This window comes from Cygnus olor, chromosome 4 (genome assembly GCF_009769625.2).
Source record: "Cygnus olor isolate bCygOlo1 chromosome 4, bCygOlo1.pri.v2, whole genome shotgun sequence".
NCBI classification, from domain to species: domain Eukaryota; kingdom Metazoa; phylum Chordata; class Aves; order Anseriformes; family Anatidae; genus Cygnus; species Cygnus olor.
The window spans coordinates 77697098-77717934 of record NC_049172.1 but is presented as its reverse complement, the minus strand read 5'-3'; the positions used below and the strand labels follow the sequence as shown (position 1 = coordinate 77717934).

General features: G+C 63.9%; 1 protein-coding gene across 16 annotated transcripts; it reads left to right on the top strand.

Moving 5' to 3' along the window:
* The first annotated feature begins 170 nt into the window (after nt 1-170).
* LOXL3 (lysyl oxidase like 3) lies at nt 171-19442 on the top strand. Of its 16 annotated transcripts, none has more exons than XM_040556818.1 (16): nt 172-303; nt 8330-8651; nt 9220-9383; nt 10165-10376; nt 10851-10904; nt 13489-13545; nt 13797-14016; nt 14414-14594; nt 14835-14989; nt 16117-16272; nt 16497-16659; nt 16873-17116; nt 17568-17683; nt 17781-17917; nt 18454-18565; nt 18784-19442. In XM_040556818.1, exons 2-16 carry the CDS (start codon nt 8342-8344, stop codon nt 18855-18857), a joined length of 2355 nt encoding a protein of 784 aa, XP_040412752.1. In that variant the 5' UTR covers nt 172-303; nt 8330-8341; the 3' UTR covers nt 18858-19442. The 16 variants fall into 16 exon arrangements, with proteins under 16 accessions (XP_040412758.1, XP_040412752.1, XP_040412751.1 ...); XM_040556817.1 differs by lacking the exon at nt 16117-16272 and adding an exon at nt 15805-15978; XM_040556812.1 differs by having other exon boundaries at nt 15805-16272.
* Nucleotides 19443-20837: the final 1395 nt, after the last annotated feature.

The following is a 20837-nucleotide window of genomic DNA, read 5'->3' as shown; positions in this document are numbered from 1 at the left end:
AGGGAGAGGTCCGAGCTGGAGGCTCCGTGCCGGGGTCCGGTGCCGGCCCCGGAGCGGAGCCCCCCGGGGGAGCGGGGCCCCGCCGCGGCCGGATCCGTGCGGGGCGCCGGGCCGGGGCCGCTCCGTGCGGAGCCGGGGCGTCGGGGCGGCACGGGCCGGCCCCGGACACTGGGGCGCTGCGCGGGGCGGGCCGGGGCGGAGAGGGGCGGCTCGGCTCGGCTCGGCTCGGCACGGCCCCGCCGGCACTCGGCTGGACGCTCTCGCCCGGCGCCGCCGCAGCCGCGCAGCCCGTGGGGACGAGAGGTACGACCCGGGGCCCGGGGCCCGGGGCGGGCGGGTAGCGCGGCTCGCGACCGGCCCGGAGCGGCGGGGCTGGGCGCGCCGGGAGCGCGGGGGGCGGCGGGCGCGGCGCTGGGCGCGGGTGCCGGGGGCGCCCCGCGCGGCCCCGGGGCTCGCGGCGAGGGGCCGCGCGTGGGAGGCTTCGCGGCGTGCGCGGGGATCCCGGCGCGGTGCGAGCGGCGGCGGGCCGGGGTCGCGAGGCGCGCTGCAGAGCCGCTGCCGGCGCGGGGGGTGAGCGGGGGCTGCGCGGGGCCGTGCCGCGCGAGGGCTGCGTGGCCGCGCGGGACGCGCAAGCTCCGTCCCCGGCCCCCGGTTCACCGGCGCGGCTGCGCGGTGCTGCGCGGGCTGCCCCTGCCGGCGGCCGCGCGGGGGGTGCCCCGCGCCCGGTACAGAAAGCCTGCTTTGTGCGCGGTGCCGGCGGCGGGGGAGCCGTGTCGTGTTCGCCGTGCCGCGCGGCTGCGTCTGGCGGGGTGCAAGGGTTTGGGCAGGCTGCGGCGTGCGTTCCCCACGCGCTTGCTGGGAAGGGGAAGGGGAAGGGGAAGGGGAAGGGGTGCCCATCAGATCCGGCAGGTTAGCGGGCTGCTGCCTGGGGGCTGCGCAGCCATGCGTAGCCCTGAACGTGCTGAGCAGCGCCTGCCTTCAGGAGGCTCGTTTGCTGAGCTGTGGTTTACAAAGGGCGGTGGAGACTCAGGATTTCCATGAAGGTGGAATTTGCTTCTTCGCTGGAAGAGAGGAAGGACGAAGGGACGCGAGGCTTGAAGGCTGGGGGCCTGGGCACGTCCTGCATCCTCTCAGCTGCTCTCCAGAGGAGTTGGCGGGCAGCGGAGCAGGTCTCCTCTCTCCCAGTAGCTCTGAGATGGCTGGTTCCCTGCCCTGCGGTGCCTGGCCCCCCCAGACCCGTGGTTTGCCTCCCAGCCTGGCTGGGCTGTTGCGACTGTGGCCAACGGCTACAGCATCTGCACATTCCTTTGGGGTCTTCCCCTCCTGCCTGCCCCTGCAGAGCCCAGAGGAGCCAAGAGCAGAGCTGGCAGCTGTCTCCCTGCTGTGTCTCAGGGAAACCCAGTGGTGTTAGGAACTGCAAAGAGCTGCGCTGTGTGCTGCCCTGGCTTAGAGGCTGACAGCAGAACAGGGGACATCAGACAGTCCAAAGGGCTCAGGACTGCTTGAACCAGTGGGCTGGACCTGGTGAGTGCACTCAGGTGCTCTGTCCCCAGCTGGCACCCAGGACAGCCCCAGAGTCGGGGCGTGGTGTCTACAGCAGTGTCCCCATCACTGTCTGGGACAGGGACATGCAGTGGGACAGCGGGGACAGGCACACAGCCTTCTTTCTGGTCAGCCAAGGGCAGCGAGCCCCCAACGAGCCCCACCAGGAGGTGGTGGTGTGGGGAGGTGTCACCGAGCCTGCCAGTGTGGTGGGGCTGCTGGGGTGGCCCTGGGTTGTTCCTCGGTGCCACTGGGAGCAGTTCAGCTGGGAGCCCTGGGGCCCCTGGACTTGGCTGTGCTTCTCCTGTGCCTCCTATCCTGTGGGGTCCCTGCTGGCGGGTCCAGCCGATCCTGCCCCAGCGAGGCAGGGCTGTCACAACCCTCGGCTCCAGCACCCCTGGGCTGCTGGGAAGCAGGAGAACGAAGGAGGCCAGTCCAGGCAGCCAAGATTGCGAAAGGGCCGGTGCGGGAAGCCAGGCTCTGGCCTGTGTGTGCTGGGGCCCCAGGGAGATGGGGAGGGAGTGGAGCCCAGTGCCTGAAGCCATGGGACCCAACAGACCTTCTCCTGCCCCTGTGCTGGGGACGCAACCCTTTGCTCTCAGGGATGTCCCGGCGTGGGCCTCGGCAGAGTGTGATCCCGTCACCTCTTGACCTTCCCAATGATGGATAAACAGAGGGAGCTGCTTCCTCCTTCTCCTGGCAGGCTTCCCAGGTCGTCGGTCATTTGCTCTGCTCTTCTCTGAGTCCTCCCAGTCTGTCAGTGCCTGCTTTGCTGCATCTCCCTGTGCATGCCTCAGGCCTCCTGTGCAGCACTGCTGAGAGAGCCCACTCCTGCGGTGCCACCCCAGCCTGGCCCTTCCCTGCTGCTGCTGCCTGGGACGTTGTCCCCGTGCCACGGAGGTGACCTGTGCTTGGCTGCCGGCATGCATGAGGACCCAACACACCGACCTGCTCTATATCTGCTTCATCTGCTCCTTCCCAAGCCTGTTTACTATTCACTGAGGTTTTGCTGGGGTAGACCAAAGTCCGTCCCAGTGCCTGGTGGGTACTGAATGGCACAGCCTCGGAGCCAGCATCCCCGTGCTTGGGGTTTCCCTCGCTGTCACTGCTTGCCCCTGGTGGTACAGCTGAGCCCCTGGAGGGCACAGCCCCCGTGCTGGGGGAGCGCAGCCATGCTGAGGGCACTGGGGCTACCTGGCTAGGGAGTGCAGCTCCTGTGGGGCGCTGGAGCCCTTGTTTGCTGGGAAGGGCAGAGTGGTGGGGCTGGTTTGGGAGCAGGTCAAGCAGTGCCATGGTTCCTGCTGCCACATGGAGCTGCCCTCAGCACAGAGGGGACTCTGCAGCTGGGCTGGGGGTGTGGATCCTGTGGTCTCAGCTCTGTGGTGCACTCAGGTACCCACAACCAGCTCCATCCCTGCTGTATGCCAGGAAGGGGCTGGGGCCTGGCACATGCCTGGCTGGGACATTCCATGAGACAGCAATGCTCCCTTGTTGCCAAGAAGGCTGATGTTATCCTGGGGTGCATTACAATGAGTGTTGCCAGCAGGCCAAGGGAGGAGATCCTGCCCCTCTACTCAGCCCTGGTGAGGCCACAACTGGAGTATAGTGTCCAGTTCTGGGCTCCCCAGTACAAGAGGGAGATGGAGCTACTGGAGCGAGTCCAATGGAGGGCTATGAAGACGATGAGGGGACTGGAGCATCTCTCATATGAGAAGAGACTGAGAGAGCTGGGCCTGGTTAACTTGGAGAAGAGAAGACCAAGAGAGGATCTTATCTATGTGTATAAATATCTGTCGGGAGGACAGGGCCAGACAAGAGGCAACGGCACAAACTGAAACATGTGAAGTTCCAGCTGAATACGAGAAAACATTTCTTTATTGGGAGGGTGACAGAGCACTGGCACAGGTTGCCCAGAGAGGCTGTGGAGTCTCCTTCTCTGGAGACATACAAAACCCACCTGGATGTGATGCTGCGCAACGTGCTCTGGGTGATCCTGCTTGGCAGGGGGGTTGGACAAGGTGATCTCCAGAGGTCCCTTCCAACCTCAGCCATTCTGTTATTCTGCGATTCTTGAGGTTTTCTGGGCAGTCACAAGGACCTGGGCTGCTCTCCAGCATCTATGTCTGGTGCTTGCTGGGGGCCAGCCCATCCCCGCAGCTGGGTGCGTGTCCAAGCCCCATTCACCTGCCAGGGGGATGCAGGAGCACCTTGCACAAAACCCCTGTCAGAGAGGGGACTTTGTGGCTGCAGACAGAAGCCAGCAGTGGGGTGCCTGGGGCCCTGGGGCAGGCAAGTCTGGGCAGGATTGTGCCCAGCTCCTGGGTGACAGCAGCAGCCAGGGCACCCATCCCTGTCCCAGGCAATTCTTGGCCCCCGACCCTCCCACAGGTGTTGCCTGTCCATGCCCCCAGCTGTCTGCACATCTGCTCTCCAGTGGATGTGTGCGGTTCATGCTTATCTCTGGTCCTTAGGAGCAGAGCTAGCATCCTCCCTGACACCCCTTGTACTGCTGCTTGCATCAAGCATCCCCTGAGCCGGAGCGGTGGCAACCCCCCTTGCTCCCAGCAGGACCGAACAGCCTGTCCCCTCATGGCCTCCACCAGCCGCAAGGAGGCTGGACAAAGGGGTGCCCCTTCCTCTGGCCAGATGGAGAAGTGAGGGGGATGCCCCCTCAGGACTCTTGCTCAGGTAGATCAGCTCTTCCAGGGTGCAGGGGACCCCCGGCTTGTCTGTGCCTGCCAAAGAGCCCCCAGCCCTGGCACAGACCTCATGCCCGCAGCAGATCCAGCCGGCAGGACTGTGGTCCTGTTGGACTGAGTCAGGGCTGGCCCTCTGGTTGCGGTGATCCAGAGACAGGAGCTGCAGGGAAGGGCCCGAGCTTGAAACCAGGAGATGCTGAGTGCAGATCTGCCCCGTTGGAAGCGTGTGGGACTGCGCAGCAGCTGCCTGGGGCAGGGCAGGCGGGGGACTCCCTGTTCCCACAGCAGCAGTTGGGTCCGAGAGCAAAGCTTGCAGTGAGCAAGGAAAAAAGGGCAGTGTCACCATGCTGGAGGAGCAAATACACTGCTGGCATTTAAGAAAGTGGAAAAAGTGATCTGGACAACGCCAGCCCTGTTAGCCCAATGTCTGTGATACTGAGCCTCAGAGAGGCATTGCGAGAGGGAGATGTTACAGAAATGGGAAAATGGCTCCTTTTTCCCCCAGGGAGTCCACGCTGCCAACCTAACCGCTCTCCTGGATGCACGTGGGAAGTGCTGCAGGCCTGTGCTGACCTCACCAGGACAGGGGGGCAGGCGGCAGGGGCTGAGGACAGGCTGAGCTGAGGCAGGGGGAGCAAGTAGGGAGGGGGACGCTGGAGCCTCTGCAGAGGACAGCGGTAACCCAGGAGCACTGCAGACGGTGACTGCGGGACCCCTTCAGCGAGCTGCGGTTAATACAGAGGGGGATGGTAGGATTTAAGCAGGTTCAGAAGCAACTGAAGGACTGTGAGGAAGACAAATCCACAGAGAGCTTTTGAATGCAAAGACAGGGGTGGCTGAGCTGTGGGCACCACAACAGGGAAGCAACAGAACATCCCCGCCCTGTCCCAAGGCACTCCTGCTGCTTCTGTGGGCATCAGGGTCTGAGCTGAGGGACATTTGCCGTGGCCTGGCGCCGCCACATGGCTCTCGCCCTGACTGATGGCGTCAGGATGTGGAGGATCTCCCGGTGCCAGCCCCATTGGCAGCGCACAGTGCCCAGACAGCCTTGTGTGGGGCTTCCCCACAACCCCAAACACAGGGCTGGGGCTGAGACCTTGCATCCAGCCAATCTGGAGGCCGGCGGCTTCAGCAATCCTGTCAATAGCAAGTGTACCAGGTCCTGTGGTAGCACTGCTGCGACTTGGTGGCACTGGGTGCTTTCCGTGGCACCAGTGCATGGTCCAGACAGACCGAGCACTTTCCTGTGTGCTGTGTTCTGGTCTCTGATCCTGCATGCTTTGTTCTTGAGTGCATGGCCTTACATTTCTTTCTAGACAAGGTTATAGTCTATGTGACGCCATTTTGCCAGGCCGCCCAGGTCTGTCCCCATCTACACACTCTGCCCATTTCTGTCTTTGCAGACTGTACCAGGAGAGGACTTTTTTTCTCCTTCAGACATGGTTCTGCTTTTGAAAAGCATGTGATCCTCACCAGAGAGCCCACTGAATGGTGACTTTCCAGTTGTAACCACATTTTAGTTACAGCAGGTGTCCAGTTTTAATCCACTTAGCAGAAGGTGCACTGATTTTGTTGAGTGCTAATCTTTCATTAAAAGGTCATGCAAGATGAATCGAATGCCTTCCAGTCTCAGCCTGTTGTATCAACACAGTTACTTCAATTAACCAAACTTGTGATCTCATAAAAGGTCACACCAGTTTTGTGACATGGACCATTTCTGCAGAACTGTGGAGATTGGCATTAATTGTGCTGCTGCCCTTTGGCGTTGTATTGGCCCCGTCACAAAGCAGCCTGGAGCTTGCCTGCAGTCAGCACCAGCAGAGATCGCCTGCCTCATTCAGTGCAAGTGTGGGGGAAGCTTTAGCTCCACGTGTGCTTGCAGATTCCACAGTCTCCCCAGGTGAGTTAAAATTAGCACTGAGAGGGCCCAGACTTGCTGGCAAGCACTTGTGTGTGACGTGTGGCGCAGCCTAGCTCTGTAGATTTACATTGCTTCACTTGGGAAGGACAGGATGTCCCCTCTGACTGATGCACAGAATAAGAAGCGTTTTATTACTGCTGTGAGATGTTAAACTGATCCCCTCGCTGCTTTCCAGGCAGAGCAGAAACAAGGCTGGAGCACTCCTGCCCTGCCTGCCCCCGCTGGCAGGTCTGGGATGGCCCTTTGTGCCTGCCCTCCCCTTTCTCCTGCCTAACAGGCTGATTAAAAGGTTCAGCAAAGCATTTCCCTGCTGCCTGCCCACAAATATGCTTCCTGCTGGGCTTCTCTTTGTTCTTGCAATGCCAAAGCAGGCAGCCGAGGTACGGGTAGCCCAGAGCCAGCCACTGCAAACCCAAGGGCTCGTAGGGCGCATTCCTGACCCCCAGTGGCTCTTGCTGTCCCTGTCAGTGCTGCTGTGTCCCCCATGCCCCAGAATGTGACAGAGGAAAGAGCAGGGCCGGAGTTGATGCGATTGCCCCACAGGGGTCAGCATCTTCCTGCTGCAACGTCTGCGCTGGCCGTGGACCAGTGCTGTTGGTGCCCTTGCCCTCGCCCTCCCTCCTCACGTCCCTGCAGGCACTGGGACTCGCTGGCACCGTGCTGGTGTCCCAGCCCGAAGGGGCAGGAGGCGGCAGGGGGCTGTGTCAGGGCAATGGGCACAGGGAAGGGTTTGTCTGCCTGTCCCTGCTTCGTGTTCAGGAGTCACTGGAGGCTGGAGTGGTGACCTGGCCTCCGTAACCTGGCAAAGAGAAGCATGACAGAGCAGGAGCAGGGCCGATTCCCATAGAAAACCTATCCCATGGTTGGACACGGGGCTGTGGGGCCGTCCCTGAGCCCAGGCTCAGTGCTGGTGGCAAGGCCCAGGGCGATTGTCCCGGTGCAGCACAGGGATGTATCTCGCCCCAAGGAATGGGCTCTGACAGCTCTGTGGCTCCATCCAACCAGCACGCTGGAGCTGCGAGGGAGCAGGGGATGGGGTGCACAGGGCGGTGGCTGGCAGAGGAAGTGTGCCGGCACCATGGGGCTTGTCTGTGAGACGCACGGGCTGAGGAAGGAGCATGTGCAGGGCTTGCATTTGCTTTCCCTTCTGCGTAGCCCTGTAGCTAAACATCAGAGTCTGAAATCACCCCAGCTTTTAGGTGAGCACGCTCGACCTTATTCTCTTAATGTTGTCTAATGACAACCCGTGTGAGTGAGGCATGTGGGATGTGCTCCCAGTGGGTTTGGGTGCTGGGCCTGTCCCAGGAGGGGCTCCCAGGCAGAGGGGGCACTGTGCAATGGGCCGGCTGGGGTCAGGCTGTGGGGCTGCAGCCCTGCGGCGGGAGGCTCGCCGTGCCTTGGTGCTGTGCTGCCAAACACGCCGCCAGCCCGGCCTGGAGCAGTGCTGGTGCTGCCTGCACAGGCATGCTGATCCCAGGCTGCGTGGCGCTGAGGGGGTTAAGGTGGTCCCTGGCGGCACACGTGGGAATAGGGTGAAGGCGGTTTACAGAGAAATGTTTTCACCATTGTTTGTCAACGAGGCTGATGCAGGAATACCGCATCTCCCGCAGGTATTCTCAGGGAGCCACAAATGTTATTGAAGAGCTGGAGAAAATGCCTGACAGGGAGAGATGTAAATGGCTCCGGTTGCGTCGCTCCTGACAGTGGGCAGGAGCGTGGCTTGGCAGCCCCTTGGTCAGCAGCTCCAGTCCTGGCTGCCGTGCGGCCGGTGGCGTACCGAGGTCCACGGCCAGCCCAGCCAGGCCACCCCATTCCCTGTCCCTGTCCCAGCACCTCTGCTCCAGCAGCCGGTGTCCCTTCCTTTCTGGAGGTGACGCGCGCCCCTTGGCACATCTGCTGTCGTTCTCGGTGCGGGAGATGTGATCCAGCAGCACAGCACAGCGAGGGGCCGGGGGCGGCGGGCAGGGCTGTGGCTGGCAACGGGGCTGGGGGTGCAGGCGGGCGGTGGCCAGGGGCTGTCCCCGCCTGGGGACGGGACACACGGGCGTGCTGGCACCTGGCGGAGCTGCGCAGGAGCGGGGGGGTTTCACCGCACGGCGCCGGGCTGAGCTGGTGTTGCAGCACGATGTGGTTCTCCCGCCTGCCCTGACGCTGTCTCCCCACGCAGGACCACGCTGCCATGGGACACCACAGCACGTGGACGTGGCAGGAGCTGCTGGTGCTGCTGGGGGTGCTCTGGCTGTGGGGGGGCAGCGCCCAGCCCACCCCTCTGGGCCCCACGCGCAGCCCCGCGCCCCAGCTGAAGTTTCGCCTGGCTGGCTACCCACGTAAGCACAACGAGGGCCGCGTCGAGGTCTTCTACAACGATGAATGGGGCACCATCTGCGACGACGACTTCACGCTGGCCAACGCGCACGTGCTGTGCCGGCACCTTGGCTTCGTGGCTGCCACTGGCTGGGCCCACAGCGCCAAGTACGGCAAAGGCGTCGGTAAGAGGCGCAGCCGTGTGCTGCACTAGGCTGGTGTGGGGACCAGCAGGGCCCCGTGTCTGCAGAGTGCCTGGCAGCGTGACTGTCCTTGTGTGTGTGCGCCTGCATGTGTGTGCATGTGCAAAGCAGACTGGGAAACTCCACGTGTGCATGTGCGTGTGTGTCCCCAGCACTTAGGGAGGATGTATGCATGCACTACAACAGCGGGCTGTGCATGCCCTGGGTGGTGCAGGTGGCTGCAGGGCTGTGCCGGTGAGGGCACGTGCAGAGGTGCAGCAGGCTGCGTGCAGGCGAGATGCCGTACAGGCCCCAGGATGTGTGCTACATGCAGGCACTGTGGAGACTCCCCACCAGCTGCTCCCACACTCAGGCTTTCCCTCGTTGCATGTCTGGCCCCAGCTTTGTGCCGAGGGAGGGCTGCCCCAGCCTCATGTCCAACCAGTGTCCTACCCTTGTGCCTGCTACATGCCTGCGTGGCCCTGGCCGTGCGCAGCGGGCACCCTCCCTGCTCCTGGGGGCTGCTGTGTGGGCTCGGTCCCCTCTCACCTCTGGCCCTGGCATGTGGCAGGGCGGATCTGGCTGGATAACGTGAATTGTGCGGGAGGTGAGAAGAGCATTGGGGACTGCAAACACCGGGGCTGGGGGAACAGTGACTGCAGCCATGAGGAAGATGCAGGTGTCATCTGCAAGGATGAGCGCATCCCAGGCTTCAAGGACTCCAACGTCATTGAGGTGAGGGTGCTGTGTCTGGGGCGGCTCTGCCTGGCTTTTGACCTCCCTACCTGGTCGGGGGCAGCTTCCTCACTGCAGCCCGGCAGGCGTCTGTGCCTGCCGGTGGGGAGGGGGGGCTGCGGTGCGCAGCCCTGCAGCAGGCAAATCCTGCCCCTGCCCCACGTGGAGTGCAGTACTGCCACAGCATCCCCTGGGCATCCTGAGCTGCTCCTTCCCTCGTGGCATCTGCAGGCCACGGGGGCTGTCCTGTGCCCCTGCAGACTGTATGCCCGTCTCCTGTCTGCCAGGGGCCCTGGTCCCAGACCTGCTCATGCACACTGCACTCTGCTGGCATGTGTGGCCGCTCCCCTCTAGCTCTCTTCCAGGCTGTTTCTCAGACCACACCTTGGGTGTGGGGGCATGGTGCAGCTCTGGGCATGCGCTGGCTGGGGTCCCACCAAGAGAGGGGTGCTGGAACCATGTCCTGCAGGCTGTGCCCAGCATCCAGCGCCCTGTGCTGCTATCCTGCCCTGGGAGGGTGCCTGGGCTGGGGTCTGGATACAAGGTTCCTGGGTGAAAGGATGGCAGCACTGGCTCTCCCGGCTGCAGTCCTGGACATAGACCTGAGGGACCAGGGACAGGGATAAGTACTTGGCTACCCTGGGCCGTTGGAGATGGGACTGTCCTGTCCCTGTTCCCCACATGGGCCTGGGGACCCCCCCTCCTGCAGGGCATCCTTGGGCTGGCAGGGAGCGGGAGCCCAGGGGTGCCAAGCAAGCCTGGGGTGACCCATGCCCTGCAGACAGAGCAGAGCCACGTGGAGGAGGTTCGTCTGCGGCCGGTGGTGTCAGGGGCCCGGCGGCGGCTGCCGGTGACAGAGGGCATCGTGGAGGTGCGCTACAAGGATGGCTGGGCACAGATCTGCGATGAGGGCTGGGACACCAAGAACAGCCGTGTCATCTGTGGCATGATGGGCTTCCCTGCAGAGAAGAAGGTGAACAGGAACTTCTACAAGTGAGTGGGGCTGGCAGGGAGTCCCATGTGGCTGGGGTGTTGGAGCAGCACTGGGGGATGCCAGGAGCAGTGCTGGGGGGACAGTCGGGAGCATGCTGTTGGGCATTGAGGCTCCCCAGCATCCCTCCCGTCCCTGCAGTTCACCCAGCCCTAGCTCCATGGGCCATTTGGGCACTTGCTAACCAAGCTGGGGGTCTGTGGCACGTCTGGGGGCCACCAGTCTCCCCATGCACCACTGCAGAGCCTGACCGAGAGGGCAAGTTTTGCTCCCCAACAGTGGTGCACCTCCACATTTCCCTCTCGTAGGGAGTGCGGGGGTCCCTGTGCCCGGGGCGGTTTGTCGTGAGCCAGGCAGGGATGCTGCCACAGCACCGTGGCTCAAGGGAGGGGCCCGGGTGTGGGTGCGCTGCCCGCGGTGCAGTGTCCAGCACTGTGCGCACCCCTCACCGCACAGCCAGGGTGTTGCTCCTGCAGGCGGTTGAAGCGCGCAGCCAGGACGAAGGGACAGAGCCCAAGGCTGGGCAGCAGGTAAGGGGCTGGGGCGCCCTGTCTGCTGAGCCCTGGGCAGCACCGGGCTGCCCTGTCCCGCCAGTCTCTGTAGTCCAAGTGGATCCTGGCATGAGTGGATCTGGACAGAGCAAACTGAGGGCCTGTGGTGTGTTGGGCAGGAAGAGCCCACTCCAGTGGGACCTGTCTGGGCGCACTGGGGTCCCCTGTCCCCCATGAGAGATGCTCTTTCTCCTAGGCTGCTGGTGACCCAGGCAGAGCAGCCTTGTCCTGCACAATGGGCAGGGTCTGTGTCTGCAGGGCAGTCCCATTGTGGGCAGGGTCCTGGCGGAAGGCATGGGGAGGGCTGCGGTGCTCTGGGCTGCAGCCCTGCGGGGACAGGGAGGCCTCGGAAAGGAGCTCTCTCTCCTGGTGGATAGGGAGGGTGGGCTGCAGGAATGGGCTGCTTTCTGCAGAAAGCAGCAGTGGGGAAGCTGGAAAGGCTGCGCACTTCCCTGTTCCCCATTGGGTGGGATGGCACGGGCATTAAAGTGCTTGCTCAGCCATGCTGGTAGTGCTGGGCACCAGGGCAGTGGGCATGGCGGTGCTGGTAGTGCTGGGCACTGGGCTGACGGTCATGGTTTGGTAGGTCTTGTCCCAGGTGCTGCACCTGCCCGGGATCTCTTGCACCGTCTGCCCACTCGCTCTTGCTGCCATTCTGCCTGACCCCAGGGACAGTCTGGCTGCCCTTTCCCTCTGGCCCTGCACTGCTGCTGACGGGTTTGGTAGTGGGTGCAGAGGCCCAAGCTACATCCAAAGCCATCCAAAGCCCATCCTCCCTGGGCTGTTGCATGGTACCTCTCGCTTGAGCCCATCATGTGGAGAAGCTGCTCTGCCCCTGCCCCGCTTCAGCTCGGTACCACCATCCCCCTGGTGCTGAAGGTGCCCCATGTGCTCTTGACCCATCCCGAGTCCTTCACTGTGACTTCCCAGCACTGTGTCATCGATGGGCACCCTCCCCAGCTCCTGTAGCTCTGCCTGTGCTGGTGGTGGGAATCCAGGTGGGGTCAGCCTGTGAGGGTCTCCTCAAAGCCCCACTCACACGTCCGTCTTGCTGCAACTTGCTGTTGCTGCTTTGTCTGGTTGATGCCCACTACCTCTTTTCCACTGAGCGGGCATTATCCACGTGGCGCTGGGCGAAGTGCTGCGCCACGTCTGTAAGCAGCGATCCGCTCCCTTTCCTCTGCCTGCCACAGGAGCCAAGCTCTGGTTTGCCTGGGCTGAGCTGTTCAGGCTGCACGTCTGCAGCCTGTGTGGGGTGACGGCTGGAAGGGACCTCGGGGTTCTGGTCCAACCTCTCCTGCAGCGCTGTGGGCTGGCTCAGAGCTTCATCCAGCTGGCTTTTGAAAGACAACAAGGACAGAGATCCCACAGCCGTGTGGACTCTGCTCTGATGCTGAACGGCCCTCATGGGGAAAAAGTTTTCCTTACATCTAGTATGACCCTCTTCTTGCAAATTTTGCCTGCTTTCCCTTGTGCACCTGTCTTTGGCAGCTGTGAAGAGCCTGGCTCCGGCTCCCTGACAGCCCTTTGTGGGTGCAAGTTGGGGGCTGCCTGAGCCCCTGGAGCCAAATCATCCCCAGGCTGCAGCAGCCCAGCTTCCCATTTCTCCGCCGGTCCCTGGCTGTCCCGGTGCTGTCTGCAGGGCTCGCTCCACTTTGCTGATATCTTTCTTGTATCAGGAGACCCAGAACTGGGCGCAGGATCTACCTGTGGTCTCAGGAGTGCTGATGGGTGCTGATGTCCTCTGGACATTTGTGTGAACCCTTGTCCTGACTGTCCCGTGCTGTGTCACAGGGCTCACTGGGCTGCGTGGGCTGACACTGATGTGCTGCGGGCTGGCAGGACAGCTGCCAGGCTTGGTTTTGCCTTATCCCTAGTTTCTGGGGGGCTTGCAGTCCCCTGCCATGTTTTGTCACTCTTTTCTCCTTGTGGTCCCTGGGGATTTGGCCATGCTCAGCGTCCTCCTCCCCACCAAGCAAAACAAAGCATTTCTGAGGGTGTGGGGGTTACAAACAACATACCAGCATCCTATGGTTTTCTCTGCACTGCTCAGTGTGAACCCAGGGTACTCCCCGCGCTGAAGGTGGGTGCGGTGAGCTCGCACTCCATCTCACCAGTCTCACCATCCCCGTGGCTTCGGGGAGAGCACTGTCCACATGCACCGCTAGCTCGGCGCCATGCTTGCTAGGTGTCCTGCTCCCCTTGGAGCAAAGCACAGTGATGTTGTCTGGTGTCTGGATGAGGACAGGGGCATACCTCACTTGCACCTGACAGATCAAATCATTGCCACTGGTGTTTGATCTTCTGCTGTGTGTAAAAAGCAGCACGGGATGTTGCTGCATCTGTCACAGTTTCCTGGCGGGATGTGGGCAGGAAACTGCATCACTGCTGTGGAGGGCAGTTGTGTCATATTGCTGGCAGCAGATGATGCCATTGCACCCACGCATGACATGAAGTGGACGTGCATGAGGCTCACCAGGGGCACGCATGCCAAGCTCAGTCTCTAGGGAGAGGTGGCAGCCTGGGGCCCCAGGCTCCTTGATGGTTGTTTTCTGTTTTCCAGGCTGGCCTCCAAATCTCAGCCTAAAAAGCGCAGGGAGGACGTAGGGTCCAGGAAGAGGTAAATGGCTCCAGTGGGGAGCCTGAGTGCCTGGAGCCCTGCTCAGTGCTGCTGGAGCCACGCGTGTCCCCGTGCTGCTGGGACAGGGGCAGGGCCGGCGAGGGTTGGGCGCCCCAGGGGCACAGCGCATCCCACCGGGGATGGAGCCAGGGGATGGAGCGAGGGGCAGGGACGGTGCAGCCGCAGGTGGGGCGGCCGCCGACACCTCCACTCCCGGTGGCTGTGCCGCAGGCTGTCCTCTCTCCTTGCAGGCTGTTTGCGGAGCGGCAGCAGCTCAACTACCGCCTGCACTCCGTGTCCTGCACAGGGACGGAGGTGCACCTCTCCATGTGCACCTTCCAGTTCTACCAGGGCAACACCTCCACAGCCTGCGGGGCCGGCATGCCCGCCGTTGTCAGCTGCCTGCCTGGGCCCCTCTTCACCTCTGGCAGCACCCACAAGAAGAAGCAGCGCCAGCAGCAGCAGGGCCAGGTGAGCCCTGCAGGGTGGATGTGCGGTGCTGTGCTGGCCCACAACGGCCACTGCCCTGTTGCAGGGCTCTGAGCCCCTGGCTGGGCCAAGAGCAGGCGTGCAGTGTCCCTGGGTGACTGATCCGTAGGATCGGCAGGAGGTGGGGACCGCGTTCTGTCCCTGCATGTCACAGCCACCTCTGTGCTGCACTGTGCTGTGCTGTGGCACGCCGCTGTGCCACGCTACACGGTGCTGTGCTCTGCTGTGCCATGCCACACTGTGCTGCGCCACGTTGTGCCGCACCGTGCCTGCCGTGCTGTGCCGCACCGTGCCACACCACGGTGTCCCCTGCCGTGCTGTGCCGCACCGTGCCACACCACGGTGTCCCCTGCCGCGCCCTTACCCCACTCCCCCGCAGCTGCGGATCCGGCTGAAGGGAGGTGCGAAGGCCGGGGAGGGCCGTGTCGAGGTGCTCAAGAGCAGCGAGTGGGGCACAGTCTGCGATGACCGCTGGAACCTGCTGTCAGCCAGCGTGGTGTGCCGCGAGCTGGGTTTTGGCAGCGCCAAGGAAGCCCTCACTGGGGCACGCATGGGCCAAGGTGAGGGTCCTGGGCCAGGCATCGCCTTCAGATGGCCGCGCTGGGCGAGCCACAGCCAGGCCTGTCCCTGCGGCTGTGGGCAGCATGTGGTGCAGGGCTTGCCCTGAGCATCCCGGGGGACTGCAGCCGCTCGGTCCTTTGGGGAGGGCAGGGCTGTGCTGGGAGGGGGGCAAGGGCAGCTGCAGGGAGGGGATGGTGTCCCCGTGCGGCTGGGCGCTGAGCCCCGCTGTTCCTCTGCAGGGACAGGGCCTATCCACCTGAACGAGGTGCAGTGCCTGGGCACCGAGAAGTCCCTCTGGAGCTGCCCCTTCAAGAACATCACGCAGGAGGACTGCAAGCACACGGAGGATGCAGCCGTCCGCTGCAACATCCCCTACATGGGCTACGAGAACCTGGTGTGTGTTGTGGTGGGGGCTGCACATCCGTGGGGTTCCTGGCATCGGGGCCCTGGAGTGGGGGGCTGAGGGACCACAGCGGTGTCTGTGTCACCTGCTGAGCCTGGGGAGCCCATGGGACCTGACATAGGATGTCCCCTCGTCTGTCCTGTACTGCACCCCGTTGCAGCCGTTGTTTCCCCCAGTCTGGGGAAAGGGCTGCCCTGGGGGGGTTGGGGATTTCTGGGGACTGGAGTCCCAAACTGCCCCTGTGAGTAGGGGGGTGGAAGGGAGGCCCCTGGGGGGCTCTGAGGGCTCTGTGGTGCCCCCTGCTCAATGGTGTGGGGCAGCTGCTCCCTGCTGAAGCACCTGAAAAAAAATCGCTGTGGGCCAAGCAAGAGAGATTTTTTTTTAACTGATGATGAAATGAGCAAATGGAGCAGCACCATCCTCTTTGACCTAGAGTCTCATTTCATCCACTTTGGGCTTTTTAACCGTTTTAACACTCTCACGCCTGTCATTTCTGAAATGAGAATGCATTTTGAAATGAATCGCTTTCCCTGCTTTGGTACACACTTCCCAAACCCACAAAGTCTTGGCCCCAAAACTGCCATTTTTGGCGAGTTCCCAGCTCACCAAAAGTTGTGCCTGGCTCTGCTCAGCTCCTGGCTGCCTCCTCCTTCTTGCCCTGCCGCCCTGGCCCCGGGGCCCATCCAGGTGCTGCCGTGCGGCCCCGGCTGCCTGGGTGCCTGGGCAGGATGCGCTGTGGGACACGGCCCCAGCAGCAGGAGCATCGCTCGTGATGCCGATGACACTGCCACTGCCTTTCTCTGCAGATTCGGCTGAGTGGGGGTCGGAGCCGCTTCGAGGGGCGGGTCGAGGTGGCGGTGGGGGCTGGTGACGGGGACGAGCTCCGCTGGGGTCTGGTCTGCGGCGAAGGCTGGGGTACGCTGGAGGCGATGGTGGTCTGTCGCCAGCTGGGTCTGGGATTCGCTAACCACGGCTTACAAGTAGGTGCTGGTGCCAGCTTGGCCAGGGCAGCGAGCCGCCACCACCACTGCTCCGCGGGGACGGGGACAGGGACGGGGACGTGGCGGGGGGCGGTGCAGTGTGGGGTGCATGCTCACGGCCCCAGGACTTCCCCACAGATCCGCCTAGCCGGCGGGAGGACGGCGTTCGAGGGCCGCGTGGAGGTGAAGCGCGGCAGTAAGTGGGGCACAGTGTGCAGCGATGGCTGGACCACCAAAGAGGCCATGGTGGCCTGCCGCCAGCTTGGCCTGGGCTACTCCCTGCACGCGGTGACGGTAGGTGCTGGCAGGGAGGCGCCTGGTGATGCCCTGGCAAGCACAGACACCGGCGCTTCCCTGATGGCCCCGGGGCTGAGAGGGGTGATGGGACGTGGCCCCTCTGTGCCATGCGATAGGACTTGTGGGGGCAGCCTGGGCGGGCGGGCAGGGTGTACCGGGGCAGGGTGCGTCTGAGCCGGGGCACCCACAGCATTTGGCCCAGCCTGTCTCACCCACCCCAGGAGACGTGGTACTGGGATGCCAGCAACGTGACGGAGATGGTGCTGAGCGGTGTGAAGTGTGCTGGCCACGAGATGTCCCTGAGCCACTGCCAGCACCACGGCAGCAGCCTGAACTGCAGGAACACGGGCACGCGCTTCGCCGCAGGCGTCATCTGCTCGGAGAGTGAGTGCTTATGGGGACTGTGGGCAACGGGGCCGGGGGGCCAGGGGCTGCAGAGGAAGAAGCTGTGGGCAAGGGGCTCTGCAGGTGGTGGGGGCTGTGGGGTCGGCCTGTGCCGGCTGATGGGGTGGGTACACATTCACCTGGCTGGCTCAGCCCTGCTTGCGCTGAGCAGCGGTGTGTCCGGCCCTCCCTGAGCCACTGCCTGCTCCCCAGCCGCCTCCGACCTGCTGCTGCATGCGCCGCTGGTGCAGGAGACGGCGTACATCGAGGACCGGCCGCTGCACATGCTGTACTGTGCCGCCGAGGAGAACTGCCTCTCCAGCTCGGCCCGCCTGGCCAACTGGCCCTACGGGCACCGCCGCCTGCTCCGCTTCTCCTCCCAGATCCACAACAACGGCCGTGCCGACTTCCGCCCCAAGGCTGGCCGCCACTCCTGGGTCTGGCACGAGTGCCACCGGTGCGTGCGTGGCGCGGGCAGGGAACGGCCTGGGCTGGGGCTGCAAGCAGCAGGAGGGCGGTGGTGCTGCTGGTGGGCAGGGGGAGGGTGGTGTCGGGACCTGTGCTGCCAGGGGTCATTGTCCCCAGTTTGGCTCAGGGCTGACCCTGAATAGCGGTGTTGGGGCTGGGGGTGTCGGGGGGCAAGGACGGGGCTGCAGACTGTGCAGGGGCTGAGCCTCCCCTTGCTGGGGCCACCTGGCTGGGGACAGCCGTGTCCCATCCCAGGGCAAGGCTGAGCTCTGCCCTAGCCTCGCAGTGCTCGCAGCGGGGACCTTCCCAAGCACTGAGGAACAGGCAGGTGGGGGACCTGTCTCCTGCTTGCTCTGTGGGTTTCCTCAGCTGCTCCCTCCACCTCTGGCCCTCCCCGAGGGTTGCACTGGTGCAGAAGAGCGCTGCGGGCTCTCTCACAGGCACTATCACAGCATGGACATTTTCACCCACTACGACATCCTGACTCCCAATGGCACCAAGGTGGCAGAGGGCCACAAGGCCAGCTTCTGCCTTGAGGACACAGAGTGTGAAGAAGGTGGGCACTGCAAGGCTGTGGGGCACTGTCCCTGCCGTGTCCCCCTCTGTGCAGGGGGCTGCAGCAGGGATGAGCCGTGCTCTCTTCTTGCCTGCAGATGTGGCCAAGCGGTACGAGTGTGCCAACTTCGGGGAGCAGGGCATCACGGTGGGCTGCTGGGACCTGTACCGGCACGACATCGACTGCCAGTGGATCGACATCACTGATGTCAAGCCTGGCAACTACATCCTGCAGGTGCTGCAGCTGTGCCCCCCACCCCTCTCACACCCCCTGAGCAGTACTGCATGGGACATGCTGAAGAGACCACCCAGCATGGGCTGTGCCGTGGGGCTAGGAGGGCTCTGGAGCTTGCCTCTGCCCTGTGGTCCTCAGCATGCTGCTGGCCCTTCTGTGGATAGGGTGCCTGGCCCCAGCAGCCATGGCACAGAGGGACTGTGCCTATCCCAGGCCTGGAGTCGTGCAGGGCTCGTGTGGCACCCACTCAGGCTTGCTGCAGCCTGAAAGCCATTTCCTGCCCAAAGGAATGTTGCTCTTGGGGACATGGGGCGCAGTGACAGGGCCACCAGCTCCTCAGAGCCCTCCAGCACATCCCACTGTGGCCAGGGAGACGAGTCCTGCTGGGGCTGGGGGGACAGGGCCGTGCCGGGGCCGTACCCCGGACCATACCCCGGGCAGCAGCTACGTCGGGCTGGGAGGGCCAAGCTGATGCGGTGCGGGGCTGCAGGGCGTGGGGCAGGGGCCTGCAGCACCTCACCGTCAGTGCCCCACAGGTCGTGATTAACCCCAACTTCGAGGTGGCAGAGAGTGACTTCACCAACAATGCCATGAAATGCAACTGCAAGTACGATGGGCACCGTATCTGGGTGCACAGCTGCCACATCGGTAACGGCCCAGGGATGCGGCATGGGCTGGGGCGAGGGCACGGTGGGGCTGGGGGTGCCCTGGGGGGGACCGAGACAGGGGCAGCAAGGGCTGGGGGCAGGCTGCGGGGCACGGGCAGGTGTGGGGGGCAGGGGCTGGGGTGCTGGGGGTGGCTGGGGAAGGGCGGAGGCACTGGCAGGACAGCACTGGAGCTGACAGCTCTTGTCCTCTGCCGCCAGGCGACGCGCTCAGCGAGGAGGCCAGCAAGCGGTTTGAGCAGTACCCGGGCCAGCTGAACAACCAGATCTCGTAGGGCCCAGACACAGGAGCCCCGGGGAGATGGGCATCTCCCTCCTCCGCCCCACACGTGCAGGAGGAAGCTGCTGCGGGGCCAGTGGGGGGCTTGCCCCCAACACCTCTGAGCCCTGCACCGCTCTGGGGGCTGCCCAGGACTCACCGCCGGGGAGCCAGGGCTGGAGGCACCGGCGGCCTGGGGCGCTGCCCCAAACACTGGCCGGACGCTGCACCCCCTTCCTGGGCTGCAGCACCATGGCACGGTCAGGGGAGGCCCCACGCCCCCTCCTGCCGCACCGTGCTCCCCCCGCTCCCTGTCCCCACCACCCCACTGCACCCCCTCCTGCTCCCCCAGCCCAGTTCCTCTCGCCCTGAGCTGCCTTCTCTGGGGCTCTGCCCTCTGCTGGCACCAGGATCCCCTGCCCACCTGGGGACCCCCCCCCGATCAGGGCCAGCCTCTGTCATGCCCCAGGAGCCCCTTGTTCCCTAGGACGCTGTGGCCGCCCTGCACTGGCAGTGCTGCCTCTGGCTGCCCAGCAGCAGCTCCCACACTCATTCCTTAGTTGTAATTTTATTTTCTTGATAAAGTTGTCTGTTCTATTTCCCCAAGGGGTGATGGCTCCTCTCTGGGGTGGGAAGAAGAGCCTGGTAAGTCGGGGGTAAAGCATGGCCAGGCTGCCTGGCATGGTGTGTGGGAGCTGCCCCCGCACAGGGGGGAGGAAGGGGCCGCCGGAGCCTGCAGCAGCAGCACTGGCCCCACGCAGCCCCACAGAGCTGCTGGAGGCCTGCACCAGCGGGAGCAGATGGGGCCACCCTGGCGCAGCATGGATGTGGTGAAGCGCTGTTTCCCCCGTGCCAGATGCAACGCAGATGTCATGTAACAGGAATCCCAAGCAGCACGACCTTCCACCAGCCCCACAGGCCTGTGAACCGCAGGGAGTGCAAGCTCACAGCAGAGCTGGGCTGCCTCGATGGGCAGCAGCCCCACAGGGACTGACGTGTGGAGCAGAGCCCCACCAAGTCAGGGGGATTTTGGGCACACCTAGGGACACGAGACCCATGTAAGGGGGAAAGACACCTCAGTTGCTGCAGCTCTTGTCCTTCAGCCAGAGGCTCTGGCCCTGCCTGCATCTGAGCGGTGCAGAGGAGCAGCTCCAGCCTCTGCTGGGGGCAGACCAGGGGAGGAGAGGGGCAGCTGGCACGGGGCAGGCCCTGGCTCCAGCCCTGGAAAGCGCTGCGGTCAGCGCTGCCAGAACAGCTATGCAAGAAACGTCTGTGCTATTTCCCCTGCGAGTGGCCGCCCCTCCCCGCGGCTGGGGCTTGCCGGGGAACAAATTCCACTGGTGAGGCCAGGGCCAGCCTGAAAGGAGGCCTGTTCTCCGCGTGGGAGGCACGGGCATGCAGGGAGCAGTGCTTTGAGCCACTCTCTGCCACAGCACCCCTAAGGAACTGTGCTTCCTTCATCTCCTAAAAATAACGGGTGCACGAGGGCCCGGGAGCCCCTCCCCAGGCACGGCCTGGCAGGACGCTTGCGCTCCTGATGCTGGAGCAGGGCCCTGGCGCAGCCCCGCCGGCCCCCCAGGACCCCCCAGCTGCAGCAGCTCCCTGCCTCCCACAGCTGCTGGCAGGGGCGCTGGGGCTGGAGCGGAGCAGGGCTCTTCCAGGAAGGCGAGCACAGCCTGAGCTGCTCCTTCCCAGCGCAGACAGGCTCTTGGCCGCCAGCTGCAAAGGACAGGGAGGGAGGGAGCGTGGCCAGGCAACAGAGGGCCCGTCGGGTCCCCAGGGGCCGCTGCGTGCGTGGGAGCGCAGCGCTCTGGCGCAGAGAGATGCCGGCCAGGGAGGGAGGGAGGAGGGACGGCGCCCAGAAGGCGCACGCAGCCCTCTCACGGGCTCTCCCGAACCTCGGGGCTGGCGATGTGCTACTCCTGCCAGATCGTAAGCTGGCTTGGCTGTGACATTGAAGACCCTTTCACTGCGATCCAGAGAGCTGTGTCCAAGG